General features: G+C 42.4%; 1 protein-coding gene across 8 annotated transcripts in view; it reads left to right on the top strand.

Moving 5' to 3' along the window:
- The window catches only part of BCOR (BCL6 corepressor), a 165,491-nt gene that overhangs the window by 125,212 nt on the left and 25,293 nt on the right, over positions 1-14,986 (top strand). For 6 of the 8 annotated variants that reach the window (XM_043994359.1, XM_043994360.1, XM_043994358.1 and 3 more), the window contains 5 exons: positions 3,768-3,893; positions 5,380-5,458; positions 6,593-9,442; positions 10,102-10,155; positions 10,619-10,805. In XM_043994359.1, coding sequence (XP_043850294.1) covers positions 3,808-3,893; positions 5,380-5,458; positions 6,593-9,442; positions 10,102-10,155; positions 10,619-10,805 — 3,256 coding nt within the window. In that variant the 5' untranslated portion in view covers positions 3,768-3,807. The remainder of the gene's footprint in view (positions 1-3,767; positions 3,894-5,379; positions 5,459-6,592; positions 9,443-10,101; positions 10,156-10,618; positions 10,806-14,986) is intronic. The other 2 variants (XM_043994362.1, XM_043994364.1) reach the window with 1 other exon arrangement.

The raw sequence follows: 14,986 nt of genomic DNA on the forward strand, positions 1-14,986 counted from the left end.
GGGGGTGGGGTGGGGAGGAAGGTGTGAATTATCAGCTAGGCAGTATCAGGAAAAGGTTCATATAGAAAATGGCAATTGAGCTGTTTTAAAGGAAACCAGGGGTTGGGGAGTTTGAAGGGGGAGGCCAAATGTGCACTCTAGGCTTGGGGGATGGGTGTTGGAAGATGAAGTGTCTGGATCAGTTAATAGGCCACTGTGACAGTATCAGCAGAGTAAGTGGAGGGGAGTAATGTGCAAGAAGACTGGAAAGGTAGAAATGGGCCAGGTGGTGAAGAGATTAAAATTCCAAGATGAAGAAAATCAGTTATGAAATTGCCTAGAAAAAGATGAAGGGCAGATGACTTGATTACCCTGTAGCCACACATCAATAGGAGAAGCAGATGGGGTAGCTGTGAGGTGGGAAAGGGGGGTGGGGTCAATGGCCGCAGGGTTTGAGAGTCAGCAGCTACTTAGACAAGGCTAGGTCAGTGGCCTGTTCTAAGGATTTCTGAACACTAGAAGAATGTTTTGTTTGCTTGAGGCAACAGGTCAGGATGATTTTCAGTAGACCTTTTCCCATTCTGCTTTCTCTGTCGAAGTGGGAAGAAAGGGGAGCTTCAAGAGTTAAAAGTCTGTTGCTCGTCGAAATGAAATTATGGCTGGCAGTGGCGCCGCTGTTTGTTCAACAGACCTCCACTTTTAAACAGTTCACAAAAAGTTCATTGGGGCCGGGAAAGATTACAAATATATGTACATGTTGTAGCCCACAGTACCATACAGTAGCAGAAACCCCCTTCTCTATTCTCCTTCTCCTCTACAGACCTTGTACCTTACAGAGAGTTTCCCATATATTGAGGGGAAAGCACCATGCCCCCCTCTCCTGGGGAAAGAGAGAAAACCCATTCTTGAGCCAAAGGCCAGTTATCTGTAAGGGAATAATATTGTACAATCTATAGGAAGAGGCCAAGAGTAGCACATAAGTGTGACGATTTACAAAACCTAGCACATTTCCCCTGGCAGCTGGTTTAAAAAGCATATTTAAATATCTTTAGAATCAGGTGCTTCTTACGATGAAGCAGGAACTGCTGCTTCCGCTGGGGTGGGTGGTGGGGAAGGGGAGCTGAGTAAACTGAGCCTTGCGATTCAGTGTTCTTCCCAGAGAAGGGGGTGAAAGGGAGGGTTAAGAGGTAGTGATGTCTAGCAAGGCAAGGTATGTTGTCCTAATGAAGAAGGAATTCAAGGCAATTGTGGGGCAGATTTAATTGTATGGACAACCAATATGTAAAATTTTAGCAGCCCTTCTCTTCCACTTAGACCCCCTTTTCATAAGATTTTTTTTAGTCTGAATTTTCTTTTTTCCCATTGGATCCTTCCACATATTGCAGAGTTGAGGAAAGGGAAAGTTTAAATTTCTTTTTGGTGTGAACTGTTTGCTTTAAAGGGCTTTCCCTATTTCCATTTTTGCTATTCTACTCACACAGACATCAGGGGAATGATTCAGGCATAACACAGCTCTAATGTTAATGATAAGAAAGCAAAGATCAATAGCCCAGTGCTTTTGACATCAGCCTACCATTAAAATCAATTTTTAAAAATATGGGAGATTTTGGGGTAGCTTGTGTTCTAGAACCATCATCAGTCCAAATACCAAAACTTAGCTGGTTCCACATATATGAGAACATAGCCAGTTACTAAGCCTTATAGAAAACCCTAAATCCATCTTCAGGCCTATCACCCTCATGAGCCTGTGCATCTGGAAACCGGTAAATCTGTCTAAGAAAGTGTCTTTCTGGTAAAATAACTCCTGAATAACACTATCCTATCTCATCTCTACAGATTTCTACTCTCTCAGTGGATTTTTTTTTCTTTTCCAATGTCATTTTTGAGTGATATACTATTCTGGGAGTGGAAGTAGAATTAATCTACTATTAATACACATTGTTCTAGGTGTTGGGTGGGAAGACGATGAAAGGGCCTATCTAGGAAAAATAAATTCAAAGGGGATTTCCTAGCTTTTGGTTCCCCCCCCCCCCCCACACACACACACATACACAATCCTTTCACTCTAGTGAAATGTTTCTGGGAACGTGTGGTGCCTCCAATCGACCTCATGCAATCTGGTCCCCTGCTCTGCTCAGTACAAATGTAAAAGCAATCATTTGCATATTTTTCAGGCTAACAAAGGAAGTGTGTCTACTTGCGAAGCATTTGGGCTTTCGGAAACTGTGTGGGTGTATGTGAGGGAGAGAAGAAAGAAAAGTTCCCCCAGTGGTCACATAGAGATTATTTCACGGGGGTGACACATTTGTGGAAAAAATGGGGAGGAAGGAAGAGCCAAGGGATGTCCTGAGCATTAAAGGATTCCTACTTATTAACCCAGCATTTAGCAGCAGGATTCAGGCAGAAATTCAGTCAAAAGAAACAACTCAACCTCCAAAGAGCAATTAAAATCCTGCACTGGGATAAATCATGTGCTGTGATAATCCTGTTAATAAAATGCAGCTTGTCCTGACACTTCACTCATGCAGCAAACTAGAATTTAATGCAGGTAGGAGATGGCAAGAGGAAATAAAAGGTGAAGAGGCTTTCCTGTCTTCCCCATCTCTTTTCCCTCAGTCTCTGGACTTAGCCGTTTAGCTGAATGTCTGGTGCCTCTCCTTTTGCTAGCAGCTCAGTTGGGTCAGGACTGCTAACATTTATGCTGCTGGCTAATTTCTTTTCCCCAAGTGAGCAGATGTCATCGAATTTACTCAGCTCTCACCCTCAGCATCACTGAGGTGGAATAACCCCAGGTTTGGTGCTTAATCTAATCTAGAGTTGGGGTGGAGGTTTAGCAGCCCACTTTTTTTATTTTTATTTATTTTTTTGGTGAGGCAGTTGGGGTTAAGTGACTTGCTCAGGGTCACACAGCTAGTAAATGTCAAGCGTCTGAGGCTGGATTTGAACTCAGGTCCTCCTGATTCCAGGGCTGGTGCTCTATCCACTGTACCACCTAGCTGCCCCAGCAGCCCACTTATTTTCACAAGGCATCATTCAATGTTTGCCCAAAACCTTACTAGTTTTCCTTGCTTCCTTAACTTTTGGGGGGGCAGGGCAATGAGGGTTAAGTGACTTGCCCAGAGTCACACAGCTAGTAAGTGTCAAGTGTCTGAGGTCAGATTTGAACTCAGTTCCTCCTGAATCCAGGGCCAGTGCTTTATCCATTGTACCACCTAGCTGCCCCCGCTTCCTTAACTCTAAAAAAAAAACAAACCCAAATATGCAAACTCAGTGACACAACAAAACCCACCACAAACCGTAAGATGATTTGAATTTGCCCTAACTGTGTTCATGTGAAATGATCAGTCATTAATGTTAAGCTTCAGTTGTATCCTTAAGGGGAGGAGAAAGGTGTGTTTCAGAATTTTGCTTGATTTCCCCAATCCACTCAGTCCCTGGAAGATGTAGTTGATCAGTCTTGTCATTTCCCCAACACAAATGAAATACACTAAGGACTTTTCAGTTTGGGATGGACCAAGAATGAGCTTTAGTTTTATTGCTGTGTACTAGAAAAACTCCATCTTGTTTGACATATGAAATGCCTTCCATTTTCCCCCCTTTTTCTGCTGGATATCTGCCTCCCCACTCAAGCCCGGCAGCATACTATCCTCACCAATTTGGCATTCATTATTAATTACTTGAAGGGAGGCCTACCATGTTGTCCTGCTTTCTACTTCGCCCTCTATGAATTTCATCTCAACTTTGTGGTGGTGTTGTGTTTTGTTTTTTTTTTTATATTATTTTCATAGCCTAAAACCGTGAAGAAAAGCTGCGATTTAAGAAGACGTCATGCTTTCTGCAACCCCCCTGTATGGCAATGTTCATAGCTGGATGAACAATGAAAGGGTCCGAATGTGTGGAATTAATGAAGAGAGGTAAATGTTCTAGTTTAGGTCTAGAGACACCCTTTCCTAACCTTTCACCCAAAGAAGGAGGATCTGAGCCCCTTGTACCATACCCCTTTGGGTCCTACCTGGAGGGAGGTACAAAGGGACTTTGTGGCCAGCACCTGACAGCAGTCATAGCTTTCCCAAAAGGGGCGGGGAATAAAGATCTGCCTGTCTAGCCAGCAGCCCTTGATTTACAGTTTTAACAGGCACCCTGGCTCAGTGAAGCATTGACGCCCTTTAAAAGATTAGCCCCTAAAGCGGCCTTTCAGTGCACTTTCATACTTAATTTATTATTTCATATTTATGAAGGAGAATTAATCCCAGTCTATATGCTGCTTTAACTCTAAATGTCAGGAGTGTGGGCCCAGGTGGGTTGGCGTTGGATATGGGTTTAAAACAAATAGTTTGCTCAGTAATAAACGGAGAAACAGCCGCCCTTTTCTTCATTTAAGTCTCAGGTTCCTTATTGCCCTCGATGTAGCTTGCCCTTCCTCTGAACACATTTTGTCCCGATCTCAATCCTTCAACAATTCAGGTATACTTCCTAATCAGTGATTTTGGAGCAGTGGGGTAGAGGCAGCTAAGCATTAGGTGATTGAAGCTCCTCTTCTGGGTAATGACGAAACTTTTCCTTCTGCCGCATGTCAGCGGTTTTATCCTGGGGATTTGGAAGTTGGCACCAAGGCATATTCTGTATCAGTGTTTTCTGTGATAACAAGTCTCGGTGCTGCTGCACTAGTGTGGCACAGATGTGCAGTTCCCTCTTTAGCATGGAACAGCTGACATTTGTATGATATTAGTGTGTACCTCCCTACACATATACTCTTCCTCAATCATTTCTATATAGATAGTCAGATATAGCTTTATTATCACTGTGGAAACCAATTTTCATAGCCCATGGCAAAAAACTTGGCTTTTGTGGAAAGTTCTGAGGGTGGTTGAGACTTTATGGGGAGTTTGTTCTGTGGGCCAATCAATTGTTGATAATTCAGGGGTTATTAAATCCAGTTTGAGTTTTATCTAGGCTGTTGAGCTTCTTCCCATCCCTTTTGGATCATTTCACTCCTGATAAAACCCACTTTCTGGTGGAACATCTGAGGGCAGGATGAGAAGGTTCACATCAGCCTAAATTAGCCTTTCCAACAAGGCTTGGTGTAGGAGGAAAGAGTTTAGAATAGTGGCTTTTAAAAAATGTAAGACTCATCAATGCTACTTAGAGACCTTCCTTAATTTAACCATAGATTAGGAAGATTGGACTCTTCCCTTCAAGAAAACGTAACTTAAAAATCATCATTGGGGGAATGGAAATAGTGGTCATATTTTACCTTAGAATGAAGTATTATTAGGTCAGGTGTTTTTGTTTTTTTGTTTTTTAATGGAGTTATTAGGAAGCGGTCTATCCTGGGGAAATCTGAGAATGTTTTCCTGAGTGAGGAATGTTTCATGCAGCTGGTATAATCCTTTGTAATAGGAAAATTCCAGTAAGTGATGGTGAAGCTCCGAAAGCCAGACTGGAACTGAGGGAAGAACACCCCTTAAACCACACCGTGGTAAGAGATGAATGATGTCATACTGACACAATTTCTGATTCTTTGGTCAGTCTTCTATTGCTTTACAATGATTTCGGGGAGGGGTGGGGTGAGGCAATTGGAGTTAAGTGACTTGCTCAGGGTCACACAGCTAGTAAGTGTCAAGTATCTGAGGCCAGATTTGAACTCAGGTACAATGAATTTTTAAAAATACCTTCTCACGGGAAACAGTTTCTTTTTAAACAAGCACAGACCCACATATACATACACAGGAATGCATGCATGTGCGTGCACACACACATACCCCAGCCGTTTCTCTTGAGAAATCTTTATAGTGAGGGATGAGATAAAAGTTTGTTGAGTATGCTAAGCGCCTAGGCTATTATCTTTTCATCTTTTCATTCTCTGGAGAAGTGTACATGTCTTAGGTCCCTTTTGGCTCGTGGTAGACCACCAGCTTTTATTCTAATAAACAGTGCCACATCAGCAGTTCCAGCTGGACAAATTTCCGAAGTCTTCAAATCGACACTTAAGGTTTATAGGGTTTAACTTTACAGGGAAACATGAAACATTTGGCCATCCCTTCAGACAGTAGAATAGCTTCAGTAGAAGACACTGTTGGACCCATGCCCTCTTGATTCAGAAATGAGACGTTTAAGACTATCGTTCCTGGTTTTCCTCAAAGAATAGTCTCTCTTTAGGTTTAATGATGCCTCTTTTACATTCAAGAAAGGAAGATCTGGTGAGGCTTACTGTTTTTCTCAGGGACCTTATAGCCCATCAGGATTGCTCTGATGATATTGAAATTATTGTCATCTCAGTCATAACAGAGCTTCTGCTAAATGGATGAAATTTCAAGATAATATGTTGTTGAATTAATGGAAGACAGGGCAGGCCCTAAGTATAAAGAAATGTATATGTTTTAAACTAGCTGGACCGAGGTGAGTTTCAACAAACCACCCTGAGAGATGCCTGAGGGCAGTGGGAAAAACAACTTTGGAGTCCTGCTCTGTGCTCACTCCCTGATGTTTCAATATCTAATGAAGCAGTGTGTATTGTTTCCCTTGGAAGTTAAGAATGCATCGCTAGTGCTAAGTTAAGATTGGTTTTAGTCACTGAGCTTCAAATAATTTTTGCATTTCTTATTCTACAAAGGTGGATGCAACTACAGCACAGCGCATTGACAGTCTTGCAGCTCTGACTATGGACAGGACTGGACTTATACGGGAAGGACTCAGAGTCCCCAGTAATATTGTCTATTCCAGTTTGTGTGGACTTGGCTCAGAGAAAGGACGGGAAGCTGCCACAAGTGCTATAGCTAGTCTTGGATTTACCCCTGAACGAAATCCAGAGATTCAGTTTAAACCTAATCCTTCTGAGACAGTAGAAACATCAGCTGTCCCTGGAAAACCCCCAAATGGTTTTAATACTATATACAAAACACCACCAGGAATACAAAAAAGTTCAGTTCCTACTGGGGAAACCTTAGGGCTGGACAGAACTGCAAGTGACAAGCAGAGTCCTCTTAACATCAATGGTGCTAGTTACCTAAGGCTCCCCTGGGGAAATCCTTATGTGGAGGGTGGCGGCACACCAGCCATGTATCCTTTCCTTGATTCACCAAATAAGTATTCATTAAATATGTACAAGGCATTGCTACCTCAGCAGTCCTACAGCTTGCCCCCACACTTGGCCTATTCGCCAGTCTGCACCAATGGTGAGCGTTTTTTATATCTGCCACCACCTCACTATGTCAGTCCCCACATTCCTTCATCTTTAGCTTCACCAATGAGGATTTCCACTGCTTCAGCCTCCCCAGCCATCCCCCCTCTTGTTCACTGCCCAGACAAAAGCCTACCTTGGAAGATGGGAGTCAGTCCTGGGAATCCTGTTGATTCACATGCCTTTCCACACATTCAGAACAATAAGCAGCCCAGGGTCCCTTCTGCCAAGACCGCTACTAGCAATCTTCCAGGGGACCCTGCCCTCTTGTTGCCCCCTTCATCCCGACCATCACCCCGAGTCCACCTTCCCACACAGCCTGCAGACACCTACTCTGAATTCCATAAGCATTATGCCAGGATCTCCACTTCTCCTTCATCGGTGACCCTGTCAAAGCCATATATGAATGTAAGCAGTGAGTTCCCCACGGCTAGGCTCTCCAATGGGAAGTTTTCCAAGACCCATGAAATGGGTGAAAGTGCACAGCCAGCCCCTGGGCACTCCAGGAAAACGACGGCTCATGAGAGAAAGGATGGTAGATCACCTCCTCTCCTAGAAAAACAGACAGCTACCAAAGATGTCACAGATAAGCCACTAGATTTGTCATCAAAAGTTGTGGATGCAGAGACTTCCAAATCTGACCATATTAAAAAACTCGCTCCCCCCACAGTCCTTGTGCAGAGCAGGGCTGCAAGCGGGATAGTATTATCTGGAAGTGACGTTCCAAAAGAAACAGTTTCTCCTTCAGGAAATAGCTGTACTATTTATAGGCCTGAAATCATTAGTACTGCTCCCTCATCTTGGGTCGTTCCTGGTCCAAGTCCCAACGAAGACAACAGCAGCAAAAACATGCAGTTGAAAAACAAAGCTTTAGACTGGGTTATACCACAGCAGAGGAGTTCTTCTTGTCCTAGAATGGGAGCTACTGATACCATTGTCAATAATATTTCAGGGTCCTTGTCGAACGCGGGTCGCCCAGCATCTGCGTCACCTGCTCCAAATGCCAACATGGACTGTGTGAAGACAAACAGAACCACTCTAGATACAACGCCATCAGTCATACAGCACGTGGGGCAGCCTCCTATCACAACAGCAGCCGCTGCCAAGCATAACAACAGCAACAGCAAGGTGGCCAAACCCAGTAATCCAGAACCAAGTTTCAAAGCAAATGAGAATGGCCTCCCACCGGGTTCGATATTTTTATCTCCAAATGAGGCCTTCCGGTCCCCACCAATTCCTTACCCTAGAAGTTACCTCCCATATTCAGCTCCCGAAGGCATTGCTATAAGCCCTCTTTCTCTACATGGAAAAGGACCTGTCTACCCTCATCCAGTATTGTTACCCAATGGTAGTCTATTTCCAGGGCACCTTGCCCCCAAACCAGGAATTCCCTATACCCTGCCAACAAGTAGGCCTGAATTTGTGACCTATCAGGATGCACTGGGCTTGGGCATGGTACATCCCATGCTGTTACCACATACACCTTTAGAAATCACGAAAGAGGAAAAACCAGAAAGGAGATCTCGGTCTCATGAAAGACCACGCTATGAGGAGCCAGCTCTCAGGAGTAGATTTCCAGAAGTGTTAGAAGCTAGCAGCACTAAGTTACATACTGAGGCACCTCCAGATAAGAACCCGAAATTACCCTCCAGCTGGAATCACAATAAAGTTGTCAAAAGTGATAAGCTGGTCTACATAGATCTAATTCGAGAGGAGCAGGATACAAAGACTGAAACAAATGTAACCAAACCCGGCTTTGCAACTGAGAGCGGCCATCAGCCCGATGACCCCGGCAAGCCCACAGCCGAGCCGGTGCTGCAGCAGCACAGAGAGTTTATTGCAATGAGAGAGGAGTATGGTCGGAGCAATGATTTCCATGAAGCGTATAATTTTAAGCAGGCTTCAAATACCCCGGGGTTCAGCTTGAGGAAAGATAACATTTCAGTAAGCCCTAACAAGGAGAATGTAGTTCAGCCTTCTGCTCCATTCTTGGAGTCAGCTCGTGGCAGTGATGGCACAGCCATAACTTTCGGTAAAGCCCAAGATGATACCAAACCATTTTGTGTGGGAAATGCCCCAAGGATTGATGTCAACCCCACGTATACCAAAGATGGATCTGATGACTTAGATTCTAATGATAGCAAACTTTTAAAGCCCAAGCCATCTAAGTTGGCAAAAAGAATTGCGAACTCTGCTGGTTATGTAGGTGACCGATTCAAGTGTGTCACAACCGAACTGTACGCAGATTCCAGCCAGCTCAGCAGAGAGCAGCGGGCACTGCAGGTGAGTCCTAAATACTTCAGTAACTTCGGCATTTGCCAGTTTTGAAACTGAACGGTATTAAACAGTATTGGGGGCATATGGTAGCTCTTGTCAGGACTCCTATGAGAGATTGAGAACTTAAAGTTTATGATAAATGTGTCTGTGTTAAATTTGTGCAGTAAGAGAACGTGAGAAATGGTAGCCAGTACTTATGAGCTACGTGTATCCAAGCTGTTTTAAATTATAGCTTTAAAAGAACTCTACTGATATGCTGATAATTCAAGTGTTAAGTGGTAGAGGATAGCCAAAGACTGCATGATGTTAGTCTATTGGTCGCTGTGATTTCTTGGCCTTTACTTTTAGATATCAAATGTACCTAAGACTTCTGATGAGTATGCTGTATTAGGTGATAGTTGGTGGAGTAGAACAGAAGCCACTTCATGTCTATAAGCTTCCTGCAACTTTTGACCAACAGCAAAAAGACTAGTTTAAATGGATAGAAGCTGTATTTATCTTGTGATATTGTACTGGAATTTCCTAAGGTTTTTTTTTTTAACTTTTTAGTTAAAAGATGAGTATAGCCAAATTGTTTTGCAATGTTAAGAAAAAATTGGTTTATGCTTATAAAAATGGATGAAATTATCTAAATGATCCATTGAGTGCCCATTTTAATTACATAGATGGAAGGATTACAAGAGGACAGTATTTTATGTCTCCCTGCTGCTTACTGTGAGGTCAGTTCTTCAAATTTTTATTACTAGAATCTTACATAAACCTTTGAGTTAAATTTCGTTTCCAAATACACAAAGGGAAGTTTGTGGGCCATGGTCGTCTTTATTCATTGTGCAGTTTGTTTGTGTCTTTGTTTTTTCTTTTCATTTTTTTTTTCTTTTCTTTGTTCTTGTTTTGTTTACTTCCAAAAGAAACCACTTTTGTCTTTAATACAGTGTGTGTGGGCATATACACACGTCTATAGAGCTATACACATGTAACTGTAATAAAGAAATGTGTGGCTATTTGCATATAGATACTATAAGTTTTGTCTTGTACAACTCAGATACGTTAAATTTCTATATCTCATAAACTTTGGTTGGTTTTGACCAGACTTTTCTTTGGAAATGCTTTCCTGTAAGGTAAGGTCAATGAAGTAGTTTTTATTGTGAGTTTTTTTTTTTTTCATCTCCATTCTCTTTCTAGCGTGCAATGATGCGCTTCTCAGAGTTGGAGATGAAAGAAAGAGAAGGTGGCCATGCAACAACCAAAGACTCAGAGGTCTGCAAATTCAGCCAGGCAGACTGGGAAAGCTCTAAAGGAAATAATGACAAGAAGCCAAAGTCTGTCGCATTGGAAGATGCCATTGCTGACCAGAATGATAGTGACAGATGTAAGTAAACTTGCTTACCGTCCCATTGTTTCCCTGAATTCAGCATCCAAGGTGAGGTTGGTGATTGGTCCTGCTAACTTAAGAATCTTTCTGTGATCGAAACTGAGAGTTAATGGTTCACTTGTAGTAAACCAGATTAGCTATCTGCTCAGGATGGGTTTGTTTTGATGTTGGGACATAAGTGGCAAATTATAGCTTTAATTCCTCTCCCAGCTAGGAACATAGCTTCTATGAAAACAAGTTATTGCCTTGAATACATCTCATGTTTCAAGCTAAAACTAGTCCCTTACCCACAAATCTAGGTCTGGTGAGATGAGTATATAATACTGAGGGGTTATTGTAATCATTTGCTTTACTAATGCTTTCTCTAAGAGTGATGCTTGCAAGATACCTTTTGTTTGTAGCTAAGGAATGATTTGTGCTGTCACTTCTCTCCCTCCCCATCTCTGTATTAACATTCTGGTGTGGAATGAATGGGCACTACTATTGTTCTCCTAGAGGCACAGGTGTCATCGAAATGGAGGGGGGAAAGGACAATAAGATAAAATTTATTTTACTGGTCCAGGGTCTGTTTACCATCAGTAAGAGTAAACTGCATAATTCAGAATAGCTTGGCCTATTTATGATGCTGGTGTGATGGTGGGGTTCAGAGGCCAAATTGTTCATTGCTCCTCTGCTGAGACCTAGATGTTGTGACTTGACCTGGTTTCTTAGGCAGTGGGTGCAGATGACAGAAAGTCACCAGTGCTTTATTCTCATTTCATAAAGCCTTGATTTTCGAGGCTCTAGTTAATACTACAGAAGTCCTCTTGGCAAAAGTATTAGGGTGTCCGGCTAGAGCACATTCCAACCAAGATCCTATTTCCTGAGATAATAAGAGACCAGGGTAAGCTCATCTTCTTACAAATAAGTATTTGTCGGCTCTCTGTACATTTGAAAGGGGATGTATGTGGTCTATACCTGTGTTTTGTTAAAGTACCTTTTCTCAAAGAGACTTGTAGGTTTGGAGAAGCCTCCTCCTTCGACCCCAGGTCCTGATAATTGGAATGGAATGACTAGATCAGTCTTAAGGGTGTGACAGACTGGGGGAGGGGGGACAGGTAAACTTCCTGCAGATCAGTGAAAAGAGGTTTTTTGTCACCACACTGACAGTGTCGACCATTCCCAGTTGTGAGCGAGGGGCCATGGATTCTCATTCTCAAAGCCTTAGATTCCTGAGAACAAGGAGAGGCAGATCTGTCCAGGAAGATGAACAATCAGTCATAGAGAGAGAACTAGCTAAAAAGGATCTTAGATGATCCAGTTCACTGCCCTTGTTTTTACAGTTGAGGAAACTGAGGTCCACAGAGGTTGAGTAATTTGCCAGTGGTCATATAAGTAATAATAAAATGATCTATTATCTTGCTTGTTTAGAAATATGATTTCTTTTGCTGGGGCTTTCCTTGAAAAGCAGGGTCATCAGACAAGTTTCATATTTTGAAAATGTTTCTAAATGTTGCACAAAGAATGCTTAATTTGGAGGTGAGATTTTATTAGGATTCTGCTTGACTGTCCAAAGGAATGACTCCTCCTTTCGGTATGAAAAGGGAAAGGGAAGAAATTACAAAGAAGAGGGTCTCTCAGTTATTCTCTTAGGGTTCTTCTCTCTCTCCCCCCCCCCATTCATTTTTGTTTTTTGTTTTTTGTTTTTAGTGAGGCAATTGGGGTCAAGTGACTTGCCCAGGGTCACACAGCCAGTAAATGTTAAGTGTCTGAGGCCGGATCTGAACCCAGGTACTCCTGACTCCAGGGCCGGCCGCTCCATCCACTGCGCCATCCAGCTGCCCCTATCCCCCATTCATTTTTAAAAGCTGTTAAAGGGACATCACTTTAAGTGATGGCAAAGCTGGAAATTTTTCATCAGTTCTTGGAAAGTATCTTCACAGCAGAAAAAAATGTATGGGTCAGTGGTAGGGGAAAAGGTTCACTCAATTAAAAAATTTTATGTATGTGAAAAGTTGAATAAGGGATGTGATAAAGTTCCTTATATTTTTTTTCCTCTTTGGGAAGAGATAGTGTTAAAGGAGATAGAGAAAAAAGGAAATCGACCAGCTCTAGTCCTGGCCTGTCCTTTGAGTGATAGTGGTCTTTGACCTTACTTAAAAGACTTAGTAGAAAGCGAAGACTCAGAAATGAGTCAGTGAGTTTCAGTAATTCACTCTCCTCATCCTCAAGCTTTGGGGTGTGTTGAAGGTGGTGTAGGGAATCTTGTCTTCTGGAGGTCGAGTGTGAAGAGGCCTGCCAACTCCAGATGGTGGTGGTTGTCGTCTGATAGTCCATACAAGACAGTGAGCTTGTGCTATTGTTGTCACTACTGCTGCCGCCTCAGAGTAGAAGGCTCATGATTCAGTAGGTTCTTGGTTCATTCAGCTGTGAATTGATTAGTCAATACTGTCTTTTCAACAGTAATTTCTACAAATGTTTACAAATGTGCCAGAGAGGCAGGGTGAGAAAAGCATGGGGGTGTAAGGTAGGAGAAGAGAGCAGCAGCAGCAGACCCCTTTCCTGTCTTGGTTGGTTTGTATTGTACTGCTGTTAGCTGTCTTCTCTGAACTCTCTTGATAGAGCACAAAACACAAGTACAGAGGGTGAAGAAAATTGGCCAGCTGGGGTTCTCATTTGTCTTTTGGGTTACAATGATGCAATTGTCAGACTCTTTTACTAGTCTATGTTTCTGAAAAACTAACTGCATAGTGACCAGTTTACACTGGCTAGAAGAAGATTGTTTCACAAAGCTGATAATAGCCATTTCCAGCTTCGAGGAGCTTGATTTTCCAAGCTTGCATTCTTCCTTTTACCATTGTGACTTTAAACTCCAGAGGGGCTCTGCTGAGACTTTGGCATGACTTGGAGGTACGAGCCCCTGACATATCTGGCCCTTGTTGTGGTACCAACTAGCATTTGAATTTGACAGCTGGTTAAAGACCCCAGGGTGGGGGTGGGGATTTTTTTGTTCTATTTTTACAATCTTCTAAACAAAACAGAGTGAATTCTTTTTAAAATTTGAACTAAATTGAACCCATGGCAGGCCAGGAAATAGAATGAGCAGCCTTGAGGGTGTTTTCCATCACTGGAAATGTTCAAACAGAAGCAGGATGGCGATGTAATAGAAACTGTTCATACATTGGGTGTAGGAGGTTGGACTTTTTACAGCCTTTTTTCAGCTTTAAGATCTTGGCTTTGCTCTTTGCCTTCTAGATGAGAGTCTCTTGTCCTAGAACAGTGCATCTGAAAGGGGTGGTGGGATGGACTTGGTCAAGCAAGCATTTAAATCTGGATAAATGAGGTCTACTTTTAGTACCTTTCATAAACAGTAACACATTTATTAGTAGTGAAGTGTAATGACCAGTTTCCTTTGGGTTGAAAACAATGGGTCAGAACATATATGGTTCCTTTTAACTTACTGAAATTGCAAGTGATTTGTATGTGTTGTTTTTCTGTGATGCCACTGACAAAAAAGGGGCTACTTAGTTTGAAGGGGGGGTAGTGATGATGTACTTGGTATAAAATGTTCTCACATAGCTCCTAAAACTTTCCATCCCTTGTGGTCAAGTATACTCTTGTTTCACAAACTACTTTGGATACTTACTTGGAGAGATTTTGCACTGGCTTATTCAGAGGAATATAAACCTTATCAATGGTAGAGTTTTAACAAGGTTAACCTCCACTAGATGTGATTGACTACCTGCTGAAAGAAAGATTTAAATCAAGGATAACCCACAAATGTCTTAATACTCTTCCATCTTGTTTAGGACTCACTGGGCATTGTTAGAACAGTGGTGAGGCTGCTTTGTTGCCACGGTGACTTGTAAATGTTACCATGGCAACACTTCTATGGAGCACTGCCATAGCACAAACATGATAAATTATGGGATGCATGTGCTGTGAGTCATATGATTGTGCAGCAAGCAAGTGATTTAAGCAAGTGACATGCAGACGCATTCACATCTGTTTAGGTCATGTGACCAGTGCGCACTGGAATATATCTCGCTTTTAGAGTGACACTAAAGTACGTATGATGAGTGCTTTGAATGTCCTTGGTTTGTGATTTTGGAGACAGTCATTCCCTCTAACTCATTCCTTACCTCCTTTTTGTCTTTTCTCCCTCAACGATAATTCTGTCTTTGGTGAATGCAATGACT

This window comes from Dromiciops gliroides, chromosome 3 (genome assembly GCF_019393635.1).
Source record: "Dromiciops gliroides isolate mDroGli1 chromosome 3, mDroGli1.pri, whole genome shotgun sequence".
Classification (NCBI taxonomy): domain Eukaryota; kingdom Metazoa; phylum Chordata; class Mammalia; order Microbiotheria; family Microbiotheriidae; genus Dromiciops; species Dromiciops gliroides.